The following is a 24,401-nucleotide window of genomic DNA, read 5'->3' on the forward strand; positions in this document are numbered from 1 at the left end:
CCTAGCACCTATTATTCTAATTTAGTCAGAAAGTGGAGCCAGAGACAGTTACTGAATCCTAGATTTAGGGTGACCACATGTCCCGATTTTTGGGACTTTTTCTTATATAGGCTCATATTACCCCCCACCCACTGTCCTGATTTTTCACACTTGCGGTCTGGTCACCCTACCTAGATTTGTCATCTGTATTTTGTGTTCACTTTTCCTCTTTGTTGCCCGTGGGCTATTCTCTGCTGCAAGATTCATCCAGTGACCCATCAACGGGTCATGTGCACATATCAGGGTAGAAATATAGCCTCCCCTCCATTTTTTTTTTTTTACCTAGTTTTCTCTACAAATCTTTTGCTGTTGGGGAGTCACTTCTCTTGGCACCTGTTAAAAGCTACATTAAAATAAAACCATCTCTCTGGGGATATGAAAAAAAAAAATCTACCATCCCCAACAAAATAAGGTCTGTGACCAAGTTAATGTTATGTGACCGAGTTGTGTGACCGGCTTCTGGCCCGTAAACACAGAGTTTACGATATCATCAAGAGATCACTGATTCCAAGGCCACAAGGGGGCACTGTGATCACCTAGTCTGACCTTCAGTACAACATAGGCCATGTCACATGTGGGCAAGGTATGTTATCCCATCTCGCCCGTTCTGACCTCGGGAGCGGACAGTCTATTGAAACTGACAAGCAACCGGAATGCTTGACTCTTTGTGCACCTCAATATTCTGCCTCCTGCTCATAAGAAGAGAGGACCAGCAGGAGCAGCGGTGTCAGTAGCATGCGCTGATGTTGCACACTGAGTTAGTCATGCCTGTTAGCTCCCTGGGCTGAGAAGCTGGATTTTTAATACCATAATAATCATCACCTTGGAAAAGGCTATTTGATTTTTCAGCTTTAAGGAGCCAAGGTTTTTTTAAATGCAGTATTTCAGTGGAGAGGTTATATCTGGAATTAAACACATGCCCATCATTTAATTTCCCGGTAGGCTTTTTGAGGGGCTTTGTTACTAAGACATCAGTACTGATCAATGTGGATTTAGCTCTAAATTTTTCTGTAATACCATTGGTCCAAAGAGCGATGGTTAAATGTGACTCCCCAGTAAATAAAGAGATCTTCTAACACAGCTGTGTGGATTTCAGAATTATTATGAAGTCTCTGAGGATGCTTAACCAGCTGGATGGTTCAACAGGCTGAACACTCTGACAGCTCCTTTTTACAGGCTGGAAAAGACCTTATCTCGTCCAGCGCAATCAATGCCCGATGAGTTGGCATATGTCCACTGCTGACAGGAACCACGCTGGGTAATTTATAAATGTTGGGCCGAAGCTCACTGAAGCAATAGAAAATCTCCTACTGCGTTCAGTGGGCTTTGGATCAAGCCTTTGACAGCTAGAACTGGTTTTCTATATTTTAAATATATATATTTTAATACAGCCCCCTCCCGGTCAACATCTCTACTTAGTACATGAACTCTTTTCATCTTTGAGCCCTTATGTTTGGTTCAAGACAAGTCCCACATCTTTTCTTGCCCTGTGATCTGACCCTCACAATGAGATGGCTGTCATCAAAACGGGCTTTGCTGGTACTTTACTATGGGGAATTCTGCACCTATATTAAGCTACACAAGTCTGCAAATTCTCAGAATTACTTACAGCCGGTCCAGGCGGCCCTGCAGGTCCTAAAGCCCCCTGTAGGATTAGAAACATCAGAATATGAGTTAGGGTTAGGCCTCTCCACAGAAGTAAAAGGGGAGTTTCCAATCCAGATGTCAGCCTGCTGGCTCATACCATCCAGAACTCACCAGATCATGGGGTCACCTTCCATCTTACACATCTTCCAGCTACACCACGCACATGAAAAAGCGAGACTGAGTTCACAGACATGAGTAAAAGACCCTTTGACATGTCTGATTAGTTAAATGATTCAAGAATGTTCTTGATGCTCAAAACAGAGCCTCCAGGAACCTCTTCCCTATTCTCTTAGAAAAATCTGTGGGCTGATATTAAAACACGAGACTCCACTAAGTGAGACTAAATATGGGAAACCACAACATGCCACAGATTGGTCACTGGGAATCTTTAAAGTTTGCTACAGATAGAGTGAATCTCACTGGCTCCCATTTGAAACGTCCTGTTTCATAATTACTTCATGCTGTGGACCCGAAGGCTATATTTGAAATCGTTCACAGGATCGGGACCCAATTGTACTGCATTTTATTAATTCATACTTTCCCCCTTCAAGCAAAGATGTTTAGATTCCATGACTTGTCTCTTTTTGCCAGCTATTCTGGTGTTCTTTCCCTCTCGCTTTTGCATTCCAAACCTTAAGCCTGATTTACAGTTTTCTGAGCATGTTTGCAATCTTAAATTTTATTCTAAAATCAAATCACTGAAGTTGCTAAGTTCCTGCTTCATTACAGATAACAAGAAAGACAGCTGGGCTTTTTAATCCCTTTGTGGTGTTCTGAAGGTGCCAACGCTGGTAAGAGCCTATGAAATTAGTCATTGGTTAATGCTCCAAAGCAGATTAAATGGAAATGGAAAAATGAATGAAGAAGACACTGTTCCCTGCATGGTGATTCTACAGCCACTGAACACAATGGGTTACAGAATGGCAGGCCTCTTGTAACTTCATCTCTGCCCTTGCTGCCATGTGAAATTACAGGAAAGATTTGGGCTTATTCACATTGGTGTTGAGGGCAAACACATTCCCTTCTGTTTGAGTAAGCAACTGTGCTCAATGGTGCGTGCTGAATCATACAATTCGCCAGCCGTCTTCCCTACAAATATCTGGAGATTCAGAGGGCTTATCTATAAGCACACTGCGGTACTGACTATAAATAAGCCAGCAATACGCTAAGTCTCATGGCATAGATGATCGTTCATACTAATGCCACGCCCAGCGGACTGTAATGTCAAACAGGGTTGTCATCCCCACCTTCTAAAAACTGGCAACAGGTTTGTATTTCTCTGAGAAAACTCCATGACATCTTTAGCGACTCTGGAGTCCTCACTCCTGCAGGTTGGGATTTGCAAAACTTTATGGTGTGCCAATATGCCCAGGATCAGCCGTTTGCCTATGTAATTAACCTATCTTAAAATCTACACTGTACCGGAACAGTCAGCAACAAGCCTTAATAAAGTAATTGATCCTGGAGCTTGAGGGAATATTTACACTGCACTCTAAACTCAGGCTCCAAGTCAGGTTTGAGCCCAAGCCCCCCTTCCGTCCACACACACATCAATCTGACTCCAGTCGGCAAGTATTCAGGGCCCAGGTTGTGGGGGGGAAGGTGGGTCAGAGCCCAAGTCACACGGTGACTCAGGTCCTAGCCCTGTCATTTTGCAGTGTGGACACAGGTCAAGCCACAGACCCAAGTCAGAAGTTCTTCATATTGCACTATGGATGTTAGCACGGCTGGGAGACTCAAATTCAGCAACTGCAAACCCAGGTTTACAATGCAGTGCGGAGGCTCAAGCGAGAGCTTGGAAACATCCAGTCCACAAGGCTGGGTCCCATAGTCCCGGGCTTACACTGCAGTTGACGCACCCCTAGTTAGCTGTCTACTGTCATATCAAAAATGACCTTCATCAAGACACGCTTTTGACGACACCCGTAACAATGAAGAGTTCCCTAGGAAATAGCATGGTATGCTCCTAGCAAAGGAAGAATTCAGAGATGTGTCTGCATGGCATACTAATACCCGAGTGGGACTTCTCCCATGCTTAGGCACAGATTTTAACCTTGTAAGATCAGGTCCTAAAATCCCAATTCAATTTCTAAAGGGCTAGATTGGGAGCCCGTAGTGTGAAGCAGCCGTTGCTGTTCTATAAGGAGGTAACTACAGGAACCAAAGGTTATCTTCCACCTGCGAAGGTGGGGACAGATCAGGGAATCGCACGCTTGACTGCGGCTGATAGCAGGTGCTGGTTACTACTGTGTCGATAAGGTTTAAATACAAGCTCTCTGGGCTTGAGATCACACACACATGCACCCTCGCCCTGACAAGTAGCCCCACTGAAATCAACACGGCTATTAATGTGAGCCTTCTGCCACCCTGCCTGCCCAAAGCAGCCCTACAGCGGCATCCTCCAGCAATACGGCTCCAACACGACCCCCGCCTCCCTCCTTGGAGTCAGTGTAGGGGGCACGTGCAGGGAAACCAGAACTTGGCTGGGGCTTCCCTACAGCTCAGCAATTCCCAGCTGCTGTATCAGCCCCGCAGGGTCACTGATGGCCACTCTAAGTTACACCCAAGGACCAGCCGGGTGCATAACCACACCAGGATCTGGGCAGCACAGAAGGGAGCTCGAAGGCTCAGTCAAAGATGTGGGTCAGTATTTTCAGAGGCCTTTGGAAGAATGGGAAGGGGACGAGCTAAGGCAGACATCCTGGGGGAACGAGTTCCACTCCCTAGATGCTCCTGTATCTACCAGTGAAAATGGAATAGTTTACTTATCTCAAATGACTGACACACACGCAGGAATGCGCACACAGGATCATTGTCTACAGAGCATAACTTAGGGAGCTGCGAGGTACCCAGGAACTAAGGGCTTATACAAATCGGTGCATGGGAAATGCACGGGAGCTCCACAGAAACCTGCTTCAACGTGAATCTCTTGGCATTTGGGCAAAACCTCAGTAGCTGAGTATTTTTAAAGTTTTCATTTTTCACCGCCATTGTTAGTCTTGGAGAACAATTTATTGGTCCAAGTAACACACCATCTGGCCTTCCCATAGCATTGCTACCACCTGGGAAATGAAACAGCATCAGGAGACCAGCTCTCGTGTTATTTCAGTGCCATCAATGGCGCCAGGAAGCTTGAAAAAGTCAATGAAATGTTTAAACACACAAATATTAGACCCCAAGCCCGACCCTCTTTTCTACTGCCAAGAGTTTCTGCTTGAGTTTAGCTGACTGATGTTCTCAAAGTTTTTAGCCTATTCTTAACCAGAAAGGAGGTTTAGCTGTGACAGGGTAAGGAAAATACAGCCAGACAGCCGATAACAGAAGGTTGACTTAATTATTCATGTTAACAAGCATGAGGGAAGAGAGGAGGAGGAGGAGATGTGCCACTCTTATTCAACGTGAGTGATAGTGAGCTCATCTTTTGTTTAATGGCACCAACACAGGCCTCACGCTGAATTTTTCTATGCTGTGTTGATGCTCACGATGCGAGATAGAACGTCTTTGTTCACCTGCCCCCACAGCTCTTTACTTGCATTGCTACTATTGTTCTCAGTTGCTGCGATTCCAGGGTAAAGGCAGAACTCAGAACAGTAAATGAGGAGGTGACAGACTCAGACACACAACAAGCAATGTATTTATTTATAGGCCATTTTAAACGTAACGCTCAGCCAGTAAAAATTTACACAAGAAGCCCCACGTTTAGTGGAGTGCTCGTCTGTTACATTCACTGACTCGAGAGTCTCAGGGTCAGATTGCCACAGGTTCACAAAACGCTCGCACAAAATCCATGCCCAATTTGCACGTGCAGTTCCCATGACGGCACACACAGACAGTCAATTCTGCCAGTGTGTGTATGCAATTGTGCATGGTGACTGCATGCACAAACTAGAACAACCGCCCATGCCATTGTTAATTTAGCCCCCGGGTTTTCAGAATTTCATCCACATAATTGCACATGTAGGCCCCGAAACTGGATCGGGCGACATGCATAGAACCCCTGTGAAATTGCCGCTAGAGCTCCCTTTTCCTCCCAGCAACTCCCCAGGGAAAGAGCGTGAAGGTCAGGTTCCCACTTGAAGAGCAGCCTCGCGGGATTTCCTCCTTGTCTGGGGGAGTCTGTCAGGCTGCCACGCACTCCAATTGCCTTGGCTCTTACCCCGCTCCCCCAAATCAAAAAAGAATAGTATTTTTTTAAATGTACAGTTTAGAAATGGTGGTGGGGGGGGGGACGGAAGTGAAAGCAGAAGTGTAGACAATAAATTGCAGGTGTCTCAGAGATGACACCGGTACAAATACACCCTAACAGCCCCATTATTTTCTACTGAGGAATTTTGCGTGTGTTTGGAGACCAGTCCGTCAAGAGCTATAGCACGTACTCCTCTTTCAGAACCTGTCAAATGAGGCCGGGGTGAACCAGTTCTGATAAAAACCTCTCGCATGCCACCACCCAAAACTCAAACTGAACCAGAAGTGATTTTTCTATGGGCTAGGATTTTTTAAGGGGCCTAAGGGTGCTTAACTCCTCTAGGATCCTTTAAACATGCCAGTCTTAGGGTATGTCTTCACTACCCGCCGTATCGGGATCGATTTATCCGGGATCGATATATCGTGTCTCGTTAAGACGCGATATATCGATCCCCGAACGCGCTCACCGTCGACTCCGGAACTCCACCAGAGCGAGCGGCGGTAGCGCAGTCGACGGGGGAGCCGTGGCCGTCGATCCTGCACCATGTGGACCCCAGGTAATTCGATCCAAGATACACAACTTCAGCTACGCTTTTTGCATAGCTGAAGTTGTGCATCTTGGATCGACCCCCGCCCCAGTGTAGACCAGCCCTTAGAGTTCAGAAGATTTCTGATGACTTTCACTTCATGTTCTCTCTCCTGCCTTCCCATGACCTGGTCCAGATTGCTGTCAGGAATGGAAGTACTGAAATATTATGGCCAAGTATTTGGGTTCCACAGAACATGCCTGGGAAATGGAAGTGACCTTTATTTTCAGAGGGATTTAAAAGGAAGCCAAAAGACCCTCAACTCAAGGTTAAAACTTGGCATCCAATCTCTCAGCCAGGAAACCATTATTTTCATTCAGAAATATTTGGGGGGCATTTTCTGAATTTTGAAAAGAGTCTGAAATGGTATCCAGTGCAGAGTGTGATAAGACAGATGAAAACTCATGGCGATCGGGGGAGGTCCCAGATGACTGGAAAAAGGCTAATGTAGTGCCCATCTTTAAAAAAAGGAAGAAGGAGGATCCGGGGAACTACAGGCCAGTCAGCCTCACCTCAGTCCCTGGAAAAATCATGGAGCAGGTCCTCAAGGAATCAATTATGAAACATTTAGAGGACAGGAAAGTGATCAGGAACAGTCAGCATGGATTCACGAAGGGGAAGTCGTGCCTGACTAACCTAATTGCCTTCTATGATGAGATAACTGGCTCTGTGGATGAGGGGAAAGCAGTGGATGTCTTATTTCTTGACTTTAGCAAAGCTTTTGATACTGTTTCCCACAGTATTCTTGCCACCAAGTTAAAGAAGTATGGGCTGGATGAATGGACTGTAAGGTGGATAGAAAGCTGGCTAGATCGTCGGGCTCAACGGGTAGTGATCAATGGCTCCATGTCTAGTTGGCAGCTGGTTTCAAGTGGAGTGCCCCAAGGGTCGGTCCTGGGGCCGGTTTTGTTTAATATCTTTATTAATGATCTGGAGGATGGTGTGGACTGCACTCTCAGCAAGTTTGCAGATGACACTAAACTAGGAGGCGTGGTAGATACACTAGAGGGTAGGGATCGGATACAGAGGGACCTAGACAAATTAGAGGATTGGGCAGAAAAAAACCTGATGAGGTTCAACAAGGACAAGTGCAGAGTCCTGCACTTAGGACGGAAGAATCCCATGCACTGCTACAGACTAGGGACCGAATGGCTAGGTAGCAGTTCTGCTGAAAAGGACCTAGGGGTCACAGTGGACGAGAAGCTGGATATGAGTCAACAGTGTGCTCTTGTTGCCAAGAAGGCTAACGGCATTTTGGGCTGTATAAGTAGGGGCATTGCCAGCAGATCGAGGAACGTGATCGTTCCCCTTTATTCGACATTGGTGAGGCCTCATCTGGAATACTGTGTCCAGTTTTGGTCCCCACACTACAAGAAGGATGTGGAAAAATTGGAAAGAGTCCAGCGGAGGGCAACAAAAATGATTAGGGGTCTGGAGCACATGACTTATGAGGAGAGGCTGAGAGAACTGGGATTGTTTAGTCTCCAGAAGAGAAGAATGAGGGGGGATTTGATAGCAGCCTTCAACTACCTGAAGGGGGGTTCCAAAGAGGATGGAGCTCGGCTGTTCTCAGTGGTGGCAGATGACAGAACAAGGAGCAATGGTCTCAAGTTGCAGTGGGGGAGGTCCAGGTTGGATATCAGGAAAAACTATTTCACTAGGAGGGTGGTGAAACACTGGAATGCGTTACCTAGGGAGGTGGTGGAGTCTCCTTCCTTGGAGGTTTTTAAGGCCCGGCTTGACAAAGCCCTGGCTGGGATAATTTAGCTGGGAATTGGTCCTGCTTTGAGCAGGGGGTTGGACTAGATGACCTCTTGAGGTCCCTTCCAACTCTGATATTCTATGATTCTATGATTCTATGACAGACCTGGAAAATAACCCAGAATGTTTACTTGGTGATCCCAGGAAGCACTGCCATTTCGCCCCAAGATTTCTGCATACCAACCCAGATTAGAAATGTTTTCCCTTATTAAATTTAAGGAGGAGGATTAAGCAAACAGATTTCGGAGGAGCCAAGTGGCTCATTAAGACGTGTCTTGCTAGGAACAGGCTGTAATCCGATAAAAATCAACTCTATTGCAGATGCCAACTCAGCCATTGTCCCATTGCATATTACTCAGGTTTTCTTCTGATCGCTTTCATCTTTAACCCTAAAACCTTTACAACCACTGAGGCCAAGGCTAGATACTGCTGCTGTAAAAAGAAAATGTTAAGTTCCTGACACCTACTGAGTTAAACCTGGATTCTGCTCCCACTGAAATCAATTGCATAACTCCCATTGACTTCAGCGGGGCAAGTTCGGGTCCTTAATACATAGCAATGAAGGTTCCTTCTACTTTTCAATGATTATAGGTCAATATGCAGTCTCCTGGAGTCAGGTGTGACTCAATTAAGTTCAGTGGAGGTGCACCAGTTAATAATGCATTTTCTGACTTAACTCATTCTCCTGATAACACTCTGCTTTCTCTTAGGATTGGAAAATGATCTTACCATAATTTTTTTACAGTGGGGCAATATTTCTGAATATCCACGGATACAGTATATAAAATGCGTGCCTAATATGACATTCTAAATTCAGACATAAATATAAATTATTATGGGTTCTAGAAAGTAGCTGAGTCTTGGTATTTTCTCAGAGATCCACTGATTTATTGATGCATTCTACACGGTGTACACACAGTATAAAACACTAAACTTCAAACAGCCCCTTTAAAATCTGTTGATCTTTTAAATCTTTAAAATCCTTTGGCATCAGCAATAAGGTGATAATCCAGATAATCTCATAGCCAAAATTAATTGTTTTCTCGTTTAAAAATTTCTCAGGGCTGACAATGCCATTGATATAGGAACAGTCCTACTTCTAAAGTCAATGGGAGAACAGACCTAGAGTAACTGAACTATTTCATTAGGGTGCTTGAGAATCTCTTTGCCTAACCAAGAGAGGCAGCCTTTATGGGAGAACAGAAACATTTCTTAATAATATAGTAACAGAAGCTAAAATCTCTTGTGAATACACTGCCATAAGCCAAGCACACCTGTTCATAGTGACATCCAGAAAAGCCTTTTTACCCACAGAGTCCCAAGTTTAGGAAACATCGTTATTCAGAAAAGAACTTAAGTATGTGCTTAACTTTAAGCACATGCTTACATCCATTGAAGACAGTACGCACATGCTTGTATTGCATTGATTGCAACAGTTCTTACGTGCTTTCTTGACTAAGGGCCAGAGGAAATGAAGCTAGGATAACAATTCTGCATTGCTAAAGCTCTGTTTTCAAATTCAACAATTTCTTCCCCTGCTTTTATTACACTGGCTATAAAAAAGACTTTCTGGATGGATTGCTGACCTTAAAAAGATGCTGTAAATGTCAACAGGTCTAAAATCTGCACCATGCTGACAAACAGGTTTTCAAGACCTGGGAACACATGTCTAATCTGAACATACAGTTAGGTCGTTGTGTGCTCTAATAATGAATTTGCATGCTTCAGCTAAATGCTTAAAACGTGAGTTACTTTGTGCATACATCAAATTCTCAGGTACCCTGTTTGCACATGGATATCAGGTGTGTGTGCGCTCAAATGGGCATGTGGAAATATGGGTAACAGATCATGCAAATGAGGCCTGTTTCAGTGGCCCAGGCCCTCTTTGTATTGAAAATCAGGGCTGGATCTTGGGAGGTGCCAAGCCTTGAAGGGAAGTTGGGGGCACCCCTTGGGCCCCGTTGGTGGGGATTTTCAAAAATGGCCTAACTGTGCTCCCACTGAAATCAAGGATAAAACACTCAGTGGGAGCGGAGTTAAGTCAAAGGTGGGTGCATCTGAAAACCTCCCCCTACTTATCTCCTCTTCGTGCACAACGTCCTTCCGCACCTTCTGTCTTTATTGAAGGCGACTGCAACAGAGATGGATTCTCAAGTGGAGAATGCCAGCACAGATGGGAAGCAGCCAAAGGCACAGTTTTGCTCCATGACTGACAAAGCTTGAGACCTAACACATTGTAAGACCTACAGCAGACCTCTCTCTTTCCCATAGTGCCCCTTGGCAGAGTTCCTATAAGCAGCTATTACCTTCAATGAAAAAAATCTATCTTGCTTCTTGCTGTGAAGGCTGTGACATCCATGTTGATGCAACTAATGATGTCACCATGTCAAGTGTGACCACAACCCAGGAATTAATGAAAGACACCAGTCTACACAACGGAGAAAAAAAAGCGGTAGAAAAAATAACAGGACTCTGCACTCAGACCACAAATAAATCCCTAATAACGGTATTTGGATAAACCTGGAAAGCTTGTTCATTGAATTTATGTTCTACACAGGCTCTCTGAATGCATCAAGGAGCTAGTTATGCACCCAAAGTATCCTGAGATCTGGTCTGCTAATGGTATTTCCTTATCCAGGACATCCAAGACCAGGCACATATATGGCTCCCTGAGGCAATTAGAAACAAACCAGTGAAATATGTCAAAACACACAAACACCTGAAATACAAACATTAGACCCAGTGCACAAGCATGCAAGGGGTGTACAGCACCTAGCACAATGGAGAACTGGTCCAGGACTAGGGTTCCTAGGTGCTAGGACTATACAAATAATATTCTAAATGTCACCAAGTTACAAAGAGATTTGAAATAACCATTGAGCAGTGCCTTGAGAATATAAATGTAAGCAGACTAAGGATTTAAGTTCTAATACTTACTCTTTCTCCTGGTGGCCCATTTGGGCCGGGCGGGCCATCGGGTCCTGTTAAACCCTGGGAGGGAAAAAAAGGCAGGGATAAGAACAGAGAAGAAGACAGATTTAGAGCCTGTTGGAAACCCCAACCAATATCCCTGTTACAGAAAGGGAGTTGGGTGCCCAAATCCCATGAAATCCTGATGACCATCCTCTTAATGAGAAACCAGGGATGGAAAGTACGTGGGTCTCTTCTGCTCATTCGGCACATCTGGTGAAACACCCAAGTCAGTTACTGTTTAACCACAGCTAAAATTTGGGCCAAATTTCCAAAGCTAGGGCCAACGGGTGCTCATGCAGCCCAGGGTGTGCGCCTACAGTGGCCACAGAACCCCAGAGTTGTGCATGCAATTATCTGATTTGCATATGCAAATGACAGTTTTTGCATACAGTGGGTGTATATATATTTCAGCTGAGGCACTTGTTGCACCTACTTTTGAACATTTTTGGCCCTTGAAGGTTTTGTCCTACTTTCATGATTAGATCCCTAATCGGATATTAAAAATAAAAATGTCTTCATTTAATTTGCCTTTAAAGTAAATGATCAAAACACATATGGCTGTCAAAAAAGTGCTATTCCATCAGTTATTCATTTTAAAATAGTTACAGTACTGATCATTTTAACTGAGATTTGGGGCGTACTGTTTAAAAACACATCACGAATGTTAAAAAAAAAAATCAATAGCCATATGTTTCTGTTTCTTGAAACCTGTGAGGTTCCACAGTCTGGGACTCAGTTTCAATGCTTAGCTTTGTTTCGGAACAAGTGTTATAGGGCCTGATCCTGCAAAGACTCCAGTGGAACTGCTCACATGAATGAAGTTATTCAGGTGTGTAAGTCCTGGCAGGATTGGGCCAGCAAGCAATTAAAATCCCTTTTCTAGTATCACAATAAATTAGACAGCGCAATAACAATACCATACCTTTATACACAAACGTCTTTCATGTGCTGCAGTATCATGAAGGGCCTCCAATACTCACTCTAAGTGGTATCCTACACTTTGAGTGATCTATTTCTTGGAGTAAACTTCGGTTAATGGGCAGGTGTGACTCAGTAGGACTCAAAATGCTTACAAAATGCTATTAAAGAAAAGGAAAGTTTTAAGGTCAGAGTCAAATATAGGCCATGGGTCAATATCTTAGAGGGAGGAAGGAAGTCACTGGCAGACAGATGAGGCAGTAGAAATGCAAAGTTAGATGGAGTGGAGTGAGTCCACAGAGATGTCAGGAAACCAGGAAGGCAAACATGAATTGGGTTTTGGAGATAGACCCAGGATTAAGTGATGAAGGATGGGCTGCTATTGTTCACAATTCCTAGGCCAAGAGTGACCTGGCTGTAGCATTGGACTCTGTGAAATATCAAGAATGGGAATTTAAGATCATAAAAGGGAACTGTCATGGACAAGGAGGAAAGTGATCAACATGTGAATAAGGGATTTCCGCAAAGTCAGGGTTGGTGTAAGGACCAATCCAGGGAGAGTTTCAGAGAGGGTGACAGATGCATACAGAAACAGAAGAGGTGGTGTGAAGAAGGCGGTTTGGGTTAAGGATGAATCCAGGTTTTTGGGCCTTGGAAGGAAAGTTAAGCAGAGTGACAGTGAAATAAGAGAGATGAGAACACAGGGTTTTGGTTGGTTTGGTTTTTTACCTAGGAAAAGAGCTTGAGTCTTTGAAATGTTCAGTACTAAGAAATCACGGTGTAGTGAGGACCTGATTGAGCCAGAGAGCAATGGGAGACAGAGGGCTGAGGCAGATGTCAACAGATGTAGAGCTGGGGGACCATCCCCCTAGAAGCAACGTTCAAGCCAGCAATGAAACAACTCAGAGGAAGGAGACAAATGGAAAATGGGAAGAGGCACGCGCTCCATAATGGACGACGGCGAGTGTTAAACGTTTAGCTTATCAAATATACAGGATAATTAAGAAAACCATAAAAGGAGACTGATGAAGACACTGGGATAGATTCTCAGCGGGTATAAACAGTCATAGCTCTATGAAAATCAGTGGAGCTATGACAATTTATACCAGCTGAGGGACTACCCCACTGCCTTTTCTCAAGGCATTGGAAATTGTCTAGAGGAAAGATGGCTAGTATAACAAGCCATCAGATCAGATATAGTGAGAGAGATATGTGCTCAGAAGCGGAAGCAGGTGATTAACCACCCAGAAGGGCAAACCTCATTAGTATGTAAGGGTCAAAGATCAGAATGAAAGAGGTTCTGCAGGTTGTGTAGGAGGTGAGAGAAGTCAATCTCCAGAACCTTGCTGAGGAAAGGGAATGTACAGTAATTACAGAAGCAAATGTATAGCTAAAGGGACACTGCCAGGGAGTTTAGAACCAAATTTAGGTTACCTTAAAAAATATTACTAATAGTAACAAGACATGTTTTTATAAGCCACTTTTTAAAATAATTCAATTAAATGTATGTTTAAAGATTTCCTCATAGTGTTTGCAACCCAAGCACCATAGCATTGCTCTTGTTCAGATAATCTAGTTTTATTTTCCTTGTTTATGTAGTTTTTACTGTCAGAATTTCACTCAGCTGGGAGAATGAAAACCGACATGATGTATTTTGAGTCAGTTTCACTTCCAGGTTCTCATAGTACAATGCTACAGCATTTGGATCAAGAGACGTAGAGCTGTACGTACGTAATCTGGTTAGATGCTTGGTGGCAGGCAGTCATCGTATGCTTAGGCTCGGAGACCTGCAATTCTCTGAATGCAGCTGCTGCGCTCTCATCAGGAAGGTAGATATGTGCTGATTTTAGGGCGGAACAATGCACGATGAGCTACAGGACAGCAAAGAATAATGCCGTGCTGCAAGAAGTCCATGGAAGACTGGCCAGTTACGGTTTCAGTACTCTACCATTGCATTCAAACCACTAGATCTCAGACTAGTAATTGGCTTTTGGTAGCACAGTTACCACCAGATCACAGCCTTGCCTCATTTGCACTTAAAGCCAGCTGCACATGGACTCTAATGAAGTACATACATTAAGCCTTGAAGAGCCACTGAATCCAAAAATATGAATTGGTTTACATTCATATATTTTGAAAGGACTTAACTGACCAAACTTTATCAGTTTGATATTTTGTTTCCTCATTCCTGAATCAGAAATGTGTCTATTTTTGTACTTGGTTATACAGCAGCCCTATCAGTGTTTCAGTAATTTGGCATCCCAAGATGGAAAGGACCAAAGACATCTGGCACCCTGACGAGAACTGAAGAGGTTTATTCTGAACCTACTGGGAACCTAGAATCCACTTGCAACGGAACTGAAGAAAATCTGAACTCTTGTAGGTTTGTTTACTCTTGGCTCACACCATTGATGCTTCAGGTGGGTGCAAACAGCCCAAATAAAAGGAAGATTTTGAGGCTTGCACAATAAACACCTGATGATTTCAATGTTCTCCACGCCTCAAATCACCTGAAACTACAATAGCCAGAGGCTGTTCTGGGCCACTGGGAGTAACCATGAAGAGAGACAGCGCTGATCATATCATCAAAACAGGTCATTGACAGCTAGTGCCTAGGATAGACCACTGATGCGCTAAGTTTTGCCTTTGCGCTGATCAAAACATGTTGCGAAACCCAACAACAACTAAAATTTGCATAAGATTTCCCTTGGTACGTAAGACACAGATTCAGCTCAGTACCCACATCTGCTGCCAATGTAAAATATTTGATCAGTCCAAGAGAAGAAGCTGAAATACTCACATCCACTCCAGGAAGGCCAGGTAACCCTGCTTCACCAGCCTTTCCAGGCTTCCCTGGTGCACCTTTCGGCCCCTAAACCAGATTAATAGACAGTCACTGTTAATATAATAATTACAGAAGCATGCTATGACTTGATACAAGATAAGAAGATGATCAGCTCATTTCTTAAAGTGCTAAATTTATATCCTGCAATGCAGGAAAATGTCTTCAAAATAAATTGATTTGATAATTAATCTACAAGTATGTAAATCTCTAGACACTTATGTGCTTTGGTTCATTTTTCTATAAACCTGGTAATTGCTTGGCACAGCTTTCTTCTCGTGCAGTTCCATGTACGTGTACTGATCCCCATTGCAGCCCCGAGCACAAGGGGGCGTCAGGGTGTGGTTGGGGGGTGTTGCAGCTGGCACAGTTCTGAGGAGACCTAGGACCACTCTAAGATGCCTAGGGAGCTAAAGAGGACCCTGGATGATCTCAGGAATGGGGAGCCACAAAGGTGACATAATGCTAGCACTGTCACACAGCCCCTCTTCAGTTTTACAGAGCCAGAGTGGAGGACTGAGTCCCGCATGTTTTGCCACCTATTGCAAATTCTGTCACAATATTTCATTTTATCTCTGACGCTGCTTTACTTATCATTTTCGTTTGCATATTTTTCCGCTATGGGCCAAATTTCCAAGCTTGATTTTACAGTCCACGTTTGCAGGTAAAACTAAAAGCAGTTGCAGGAGTGGCCTACACACATTTTCAATGTGCAAAAGCTGCATGTGTGTGTGCAAGCCAAGCAACCGGAAGTCTGCCCAAATGATGGTTTGGACACCCAGAAACAAGTGTGCAAACTGGAGGCCAGAGCTGAGAGTGCTGCATAACCATATGAAAACTCTGCATTTACATAGTGTTCTTTCTCATGTTGAAAGAACTGTAAAAACAATGTCTGCAAAGAGAGTTGAACGACAATACAAGCCGTTTAGCTCCACTATTCTGATGCTTTATCCCAGATCCTCTGCTCTTGTAACTATGAAACAGGAAAGTATGTTTCTTCTTAAGGTCAGTGCTGACTCCATGCTGCCGGTTGTTCTCAGTTTGCATGCCAAACATGCAAATAGGAGTTCTGCTGAGGACTGAGAGGACAAAGTGCAATTTGTGACCCTTGCTGCTGAAAAACTAGTGATTCACATACATCATTCCCCATAGCAGATTTACAAGCGAGAGAGTAAATTAGTTGTTGATCAGTAAATACTTACTGGTGGGCCAGGTAAACCAGGTGGGCCAGGTTCTCCCTAAAGGAATGAAAAAAGAAAATGAAACTGAAATCTCTCCTACAAAAGTTTTTTTTCTCCTGCTGATAATAGTCCACTTTAATTGATTAGTCTCGTTATACTTGGTATGGCAACACCCATTTTTTCACGTTCTCTGTGTATATATATCTTCCTACTGTATTTTCCACTGCATGCATCCGATGAAGTGGGTTTTAGCTCACGGAAGCTTATGCCCAAATAAATTTGTTAGTGTCTAAGGTGCCACAAGTACTCCTCGTTCTTTTCCCTATCACAGTCTCTTTGCAGCAGCCACATACACGCTCATTAGAAGTCCATTTCTCTCCCCATGCCCACTTGGAGAATTGCCATGACTTGGGGTGACCTGCACGTTAAAGAGTCTGCCCATGACTTACTATACGCTAAGCCATTGATCCTGCCATCCTCTGAAACATGAAGTTCACTGTTCCAATCTTCCACATCTATGAGGGTTGCCAATTTTGGTTTGACATATTCCTGGAAGTTTCATCACCTGACATAATCTTTATTTAAAGATTAAGGGATGGTGTCCCTAGCCTCTGTTTGCCAGAAACTGGGAATGAGCGACAGGGGATGGATCACTTGATGATTACCTGTTCTGTGCATTCCTGGGGCACCTAGCATTGGCCACTGTCAGAAGACAGGATACTGGGCTATATGGACCTTTGGTCTGATCCAGTGTGGCCGTTCTTATGTTCTTAAAGATTAATCTTTAATTCCTGGAGACTCCAGGAAAATCCCGGAGGGTTGGCAATTCTATCTAGCAAAACCCACATGTTATTCACCAGCAACCTCTGGAGAGAGAGACAATTCAGTTAACAGTTTTCATTCATGACAAACAGTTTTCAGGTACATAGAAGGTTGTTACAAAGAGGAGGGAGGTAAATTGTTCTCGTTAACCTCTGAGAATAGGACAAGAAGCAATGGGCTTAAATTGCAGCAAGAGCGGCTTAGGTTGGACATTAGGAAAAATTTCCTAACTGTCAGCGTGGTTAAGCACTGGACTAAATTGCCTAGGGAGGTTGTGGAATCTCCATCATTGGAGATTTTTAAAAGCAGGTTAGACAAACACCTGCCAGGGATGGTCTAGATAATACTTAGTCCTGCCACGAGTGCAGGGGACAGAACATGACTTCTCGAGGTCCCTTCCAGTCCTATGATTCTATGATTCGGAATGCTGCTCAAACAGTATAATTTATCCCAGACCCTTCTAGGAATAACTTACACTCTGGGTTTCCTCAGAGGTAAAGCAAAGAGGAAGGCGTCTGGCCACCGAAGCTTTTACATATTCTGTTGAGTTGTATATGCAAATGCAAAACCAGGCACAAGAGGACATCCTGAGGATTTGTGACTCTCAGGGGAACATGTGACCATAAACCAGTGATGAGACAGACTACATGTGTCTGAACGGATTATATTCATGGGCTCTGTTTTTAGGGTTAATTTTGGGAGGGAGGAGAAGGCACAAGCAAAAAACAACTGATCTCCATCCCTCCCAATTCAATTGAAAAAGTAAGGTAGCTGCCAACGGATAACATTGCACCACTGGACAATGGCTCCTATTTTCAGTGTTGCTGGGGAGCCAGGTTAAAATTATGGCATTGACACCCCGGCACAAAGGTGACAAATAAAATCTCCAAGATCTCCACTCCTGGTGCTGGACCATGTCTCCCCACACCCAATACTATGTTGTTTAAAGATTAGCATAGGCCACGGACCAAGCGATATGAAAGAATGGGAACTGTCTGAGCTTTGTGTTCACTTCCTGGGAGGAATGCTCATCTTCTCTACACACCATGATGCAAGGATGGCCCAGTGGTTTGGGAATCCCAGGGCTCAATCCCCTGCTCTCCCACTGGATTCCTTGGGCAAATCCTTGGCCTTACTGTGCCTCTGTCTGCAACATGGGGATAAAAGCACCTCCCTCTTGTGGGGATAAATGCATTACAAATTGCGATTCTCCAGCAATGGGGCCATCTCGGTACATAAAACAGAACGATCAACTGCTCCAGACAAGCTGAGCATTTAATTATGAAGAGAAAAATAGCTGAAATGAAGAGAAAAATAAGATTTTCTTTAGCCTAAAAACTGCTATTGCATTCCCTCTAGCTCTTTTAAAATAAAAAATCGCAAAGAAGATGGTCTAATTATATTCATCTGCGCAGGAAGTGTTATGTATCTGGGACGGAGATGATAAAGTCTATATTGCAATGTTTCTTAATAATCTAAGAAAACGTGTTGCCTGTTATGCCCACGAGTTTAACATGTCTCGGATCTCCTGAGCTGTGCTCTGGGGAGGGGGTATGGATGGCTACCTGCCACATTTCTACTCTCCTAACCCTGGAGCCAGCCATCCCGGCATAACAGTCCCTCCTGTCCCATGCCCTCGCTGGAGTGGGGGTCAGAAACGGGTGGCGTAGAACCAGTTATGACACCACCTGGAAATTTCCCTTGTGGAAAGGGAATCCCCAGTCACCCGGAAGCAGAGAGAATATTAACCTTTTTTCCTCCATTTTGCCTAGAAACCACAGTGATGTCTGCTTGGGGGAAATCCTTCAGAAAACAATTTAAGGCAGGGTTTACTTTTCCGACAAAGTTTCTGCTTTTATTTTTTAAACCACCTTTCAGTGACAGTGATCAAGGAGACCTGTGGGTCATTCCCCCTCCAGCAGGCTACCTAGAGGATTGTTTCAGGGTGCTCCAGGTTTAAGTACTAGCTGTATCCTGGGTAAAGTAAGTTCCAGGGCAAAGAGATGCTGGGGAGGGGGCCTATGGCTGGAATGGAGCTGGCATTAAATAAATAATAAACCTACATTGCCTTTTTAATTTTTTTTTTGTTAATTACACTTGGAGGGGGGGGGGGGGGAGGTGAGCGCTGCAATCTTCCTTAGGAGGAGATGTGGAGGCACAGGAGTGGCTACTGAGTAGGGTTAGCGGTGGCCATCTTTACAGTGGGCATTTTGGGTGGGGGAAGTTGTGAAGGTGGAAGAATTTGAGAACTGACTCTATGTTTACTACGTCTTTCAACCATAAAGTTCCTGTGCAAATCCCTGTGCTTGGACCGGCTGCCCTGAGTCAGTCAGAGTGCAGGGCTTTGCGTGTTGCGCGGCTGTTGAGAGAACGCACAGCTTGGAGGGTGAGTAGATAGAGGGAGTCTTTGTGCTCTGACTTGCAGAGGCCATTCCATTGCAGTCCTTTGCTCAGAAATATGCCACAGATAGGTGCCCTTATCCGAGCTGGGGAAGAGCTTTTATAATGAAAATGAGAGGGGAAAGGTATGTTGGGATGGCAGGTTTTGAATAACAGAATGAACAGCAATGGTTTATATCCTCCTCTAGATTAACACCATCACCCTGCCCCCTTTCCCTACAGGCCTCTGTGATACTGATGCGTGGCAGCAAGGTCACAGCATTAGAGAAAGCCACTCAGGAACAGTTCTCCTGTCTTGTGACCTGATCACACCTTGGGATCTGCTATCGTGAACCCCTGTGGGGTCCCCATTTGATTTCAGGGGGTTTCTACCTGAGCAGTGGGGTCTGTGCTAGCAGAACCCATTCAGAATCAGAACTTTGATCAGCATTTATACCTCTGGTGGCAAATCGCTGTCATCCTTCTTAGTGAATTAGAATCAGTGGCTGTCAGTAATGGAATAGTTCTCCCCGGTTTTACATGAGATGGAAGTAAGTTTACTTAGTCTCAGCCACCCTATATTAAAGTCACACCGGAGGGGAAATGTCTGTTAGAGAACTGACAATGGCTTTGTAACAACTGCATGCTGGAAATAATTCAGAGCAACTCTTAGGTGACTGGTTTAATCACAACATACCCTTTGTATTCTTGGGAGCTAAGCAATTACCTTGTTACAGATCATGGAACATGCAGTGTTTTAAAGGAGATAATTAGAGCAGGCTTCAATGGGATTGAAAGTGAGAGGCAGAAGCGAAGCAAGGAGCTTTTGGAAAGGGTGCCAATAGCGCAGGATTCATTTGAGGATTATCCAGAGTTGGCCTGAATAATTTAGTTGCATGTTATGTACTGTTCATTGTTTGAGGCCTATATTCAGCAGTTGCTGCACACTTTTGCAGTGTACATCTGACCACGAATGCTCTTTAGTAATTCTGCACAGTCATTTCTCTAAAGCCATCTATGAACTGAACGTGGCCAGGATGGTTTTAGAAAATCACAGGAAAAACATGAGGAAATCATAGTATTTTAAAATGCTCAAGAAAAGTTCAGAGCATGCCTTTGAAAATGATCTCACGCGTATAAAATAAGAAGTTATTTCTTTACAGTATTAGAATTTACACAGTTGCTCTTTCATTAAAGAAAAACCAGCCTAGATTTCTGACACACCTTCAATAGGTTCCTCTATATTCAGAGCTATAAAAAGGCACAGCCATGTGGGATTACACACCTCACAACGTCTTCTCAGAGAACCCTGGCAAACGGTGGTCCTTAAACTATGCCGGTGCACTTGATGCTAACCACAGAAATATTGACCCTGATGCTCTGAGTCAATGGGATTCCTTGCAGACTCAATGGGTGGAATGGTATGAGGCTCTGACCCTGAATGACTGGTGAGCGTTTCTCATTTATTAATACATGACAGCATGTTTCCCTTCTTTTTGCTCCTGCTGCATCCTTGTTTCATTCAGTTAAGGACAGCCTATGAGAGAAATCCTGCCTTCCTTACATGGTCAACACTCTCACCAACCTCCCTTTGCAAGTCTGCAGGGTTTGGCTCCCCTGAGATTTAACTCAGTCTAATATTATGATCTATCAAGATTAGCTTCAGCTGATTAATTATTCATTATTATTACCTGGCCTCATCCTGCAGGTGCCAAGTGCCCTCCAAGTCCATTTCCTTCAACAAGCCCCTAAAAATGTGCAACCGGTGCACAGAGCTTTGCAGGATCAGGCCCACGTTGGACAATAAGGGCCAAGTTTTCATGAATGGCCATTAGTTAGGGATGTCTCTGTTTCTGGGTCTCCCACCTGAGACACGCTAAGCCCGATGCCTCAGAAGTGCTGACCATCTGCAGCTCCCGCTGACTTTGGTTGGAGTCGTGAGCATTCGGGCCAGTGGCGTCTCAGGGTGGGGCCCAGACAAGAGGTTCCTAGAATTACAGGACACGTTTGAAAGCGTGGCCTTTGGTTCCTTGAAGGGAAACCCAGTCCATGTAGAGTGAAGAATAGCATTTTATTTCTTTTCGTTTTAGAACAGCTGACACATCTTCAAAAACATCTATCTAAGCAGACTGCCGCACTTTGACAGCACTGATTTGCCTGTATTGTGACATGATGTGGACAAATTGGAGAGCATCCAAAAAGAGCAACAAAAATGACAAGACCTTCGAAAACAAGGATTGAAAAAAAATTGGGCATCTTTAGTCTAGAGAAAAGAAGACTGGGGGCGGGGGGGAGAACGGGACCTGATAACCTTCTTCAAATATGTAAAAGGCTGTTTTAAAGGTGGCTATCAGTTGTTCTCAACGTCAGCCAATGGAAGGATAAGAAACAATTGGCTTAATCTGCAGCAAGGAAGATTTAAGTTAGATATTAGAGAAAACTTTCTAATTATAATGAGTTAAGCACTGGAATAAGTTATCTAGGGAAGCTGGAGGTTTTTAAGAACAGATTGGAAACGTATCTGTCAGGGATGGACTAGATCTACTAAATTCCTGCTTCAGTGTGGGGGGCCCGAACTAGATGACCTCCTGATGTCCCTTCCAGCCCTATATTTTTCGATGACGCTATGGTATCTTTGGATTATTAAAATCAAAGGACACTAACTTCTGTTTATGCGGGAAATTGTTTAGTGGGAACCGCACAGTATTTGGAACATAGGAATTGCCATACTGGGTCATACCAGTCATCCATCGAGCCCAGTCTCCGGTCTCTGACAGCAGCCAGTAACACCTGCTTCAGAGGAAGATGAAAGAAACCCAGCAGAAAGCAGTAACAGAACAGCCTGCTTCCAGGAAAAGTTTCTGCCTGATCCCCATTAGTTAGATGATGGTCTATGAACTGAAGCTTGAGGTTTATACCCACCCTAAAATTCTTGGTCTTCTTTTAATCCTTATCATCACCACTCTAGATTTTGTCGTTACTCATAGAAATATCCAACCCTTTTCTGAATCCTGCTAAGATCTGGCGTGCAATGATAACTTGTGGCAATTAGTTCTGCAGGCTAATTGTGTGGAAAAGAACTTCCTTTGCTATCTTTCATTTTAAATTGCCTTGTTCTTCTATTACAAAACTTCAGATAGAAGTTCCCGACCTACTTTCTCTAAACCACTCATTATTAAAAACTAATATAAGATTATTTAGTAAAATGGTTTCCCTTAGTCTAGTGAGCACATGGAGGGAAATGGCTGCAAAGCAATGATGTTTTCACTGTGGCCAGCCTTGCAATATGGTCATAAAAAATTGCAATCACAGGCACAAAAGCTACTTGTTCACCCGTTACAGGATGCAAAGGAATAAACCTTTTTTTAGCTTTCTCAGTCAAAATAAACTTTCTTGCATGGGAGGAATAGAATTTTGAAAGGCTGCTTTTAAGGCCCCATGCTGACACTCTTACTCATGATGAGTAGCAAAATTACTCGACAAGTAGCTCAAGGAGTAAGGTGCTACTCAACATGAATGAAAGGATCAGAATCTGATCCTTAGTATTTGAGATATGAATAGTCTCCTTTGAGATCACCTGAACCGATTTTAATCCAATGTGATAGGTGTGGAAGACAAGTCTGTCTTTATCCAGTGGGTATAAATTTCAATTCATTTCAGCGGAAACTTCAACTAAAAGAAATAGGACAAGATTTCCAGCTTCACTAAATTCTGCAGGAGTCGAGATGCTAACCCTGCAGTCGGGGGAAGGGTTAATAATAAGGAATTAAACACCAAAAAAAAGTATTCCCATAGATTTAATTTGCCTCTTGCTGCAAACTAAGGACATTTAAATTCCAAGTGGAATCAATGGGCCAGATTCTGATCTCCATCAGACTGGTGTAAAACTGGGGTAATTCCATTGAAGACAGTGTAGCTAGAGTGGTGTCAAGCCAGGGTGAGATCAGCATCCAGCGTGGTGTATTTAATTCGGCTTTCTAGGGCCTCTCTGGAGAGCCAGGTGCTTGACACGTTTTAAAACAAACAATTGTCTAATGGTATAAAATACACAGTATTGCACTGAGCGTGCAGTAACAACACCCAGTACAGTAACTGCTGCACTAAACCCACTACTGTCCTCCACCCTTTAACCTGCATCTTTGCAGATACCAGAGAGAAAGCGTTGCAGGATGCCCGGAAGATTAACAAATTCCTGTTGTACACACTAGCTTTGTCATAAACTCCCACTTGGCACTGAGGGCTTGATCCTGCAAGGTGCTGAGCAACTCCTAGGCACTCAGCACCTCCAGACATAACTCAGCCTCAGCAGGACAGAGCCCCTTGGTTTCCTTGCCTACGGCACATGGGCTGTTAATTCGGTTCCTCTGAAGTGCTGCCCAAATGCCTGGAGCCTCTCTCTGGACGACAGGAGGACTAGAAGAATTCCTCTATGAAATGTGCCCTCCCCTTGCTCCACCCCACCTCCCTCCCCCAGCTCAGCCTGCCGCCCGCTGCTCCGCACTCACATCTATGCCTTCCTTGCCAGGTGATCCAGGGAGTCCTCGTGGTCCAGGAGGGCCTCGTGGTCCTGCTCTCTGGGAGGGATGGGGAGAGAGAACGGAAGAAAAAACACACACAGTAGGTCACAGATCACAGCGCAACTCCAGCTCCCCTTCTCTATCCATGACAGACTCAGAGGAAGCAAGAATCTTTCCAGACTTAATTTGCTAAGAATCGGAGCACATCCTCGGTGCTTCCATGAGACCCAACCCATCCCCATTCAGCAGGAGCTGTTTATTGAATGGGAAGCTTACAGGGAATCATATCTGCCCTTGCTCCACGAGTGGCTGTTCCCAGTCACTCACAGTGTAGACACAGAGAAAAGGCAAAGCCAAGTTAGAATAATCTGTGCGTGCGGTTGGTATTAAAAGTGACATTCACATTCCGTATACCACCAGGCAGCAGAAGAGATGGAACTATACAGTTAATGTCTGAAGTAAGGCACAGCTAAAGGGACTTGAGTAATTGCCCATCTGAGCTGGACAGCGTGTGGGGGTTTAGCTCTTAGGGGTGTGGGAGAAGTGGGGA

General features: G+C 44.2%; 1 protein-coding gene across 1 annotated transcript in view; it reads right to left on the reverse strand.

The window, feature by feature from the left end:
• COL9A3 (collagen type IX alpha 3 chain) overlaps positions 1-24,401 on the reverse strand; it is a 70,815-nt gene that overhangs the window by 45,114 nt on the left and 1,300 nt on the right. The window contains exons 2-6 of the mRNA XM_054046540.1: positions 23,840-23,908; positions 16,155-16,190; positions 14,911-14,982; positions 11,157-11,210; positions 1,649-1,684 (exon numbers count right to left, since the gene is read on the reverse strand). Coding sequence (XP_053902515.1) covers positions 1,649-1,684; positions 11,157-11,210; positions 14,911-14,982; positions 16,155-16,190; positions 23,840-23,908 — 267 coding nt within the window. The remainder of the gene's footprint in view (positions 1-1,648; positions 1,685-11,156; positions 11,211-14,910; positions 14,983-16,154; positions 16,191-23,839; positions 23,909-24,401) is intronic.

The sequence above is a fragment of the Malaclemys terrapin genome, chromosome 12, assembly GCF_027887155.1.
Source record: "Malaclemys terrapin pileata isolate rMalTer1 chromosome 12, rMalTer1.hap1, whole genome shotgun sequence".
NCBI classification, from domain to species: Eukaryota; Metazoa; Chordata; order Testudines; family Emydidae; genus Malaclemys; species Malaclemys terrapin.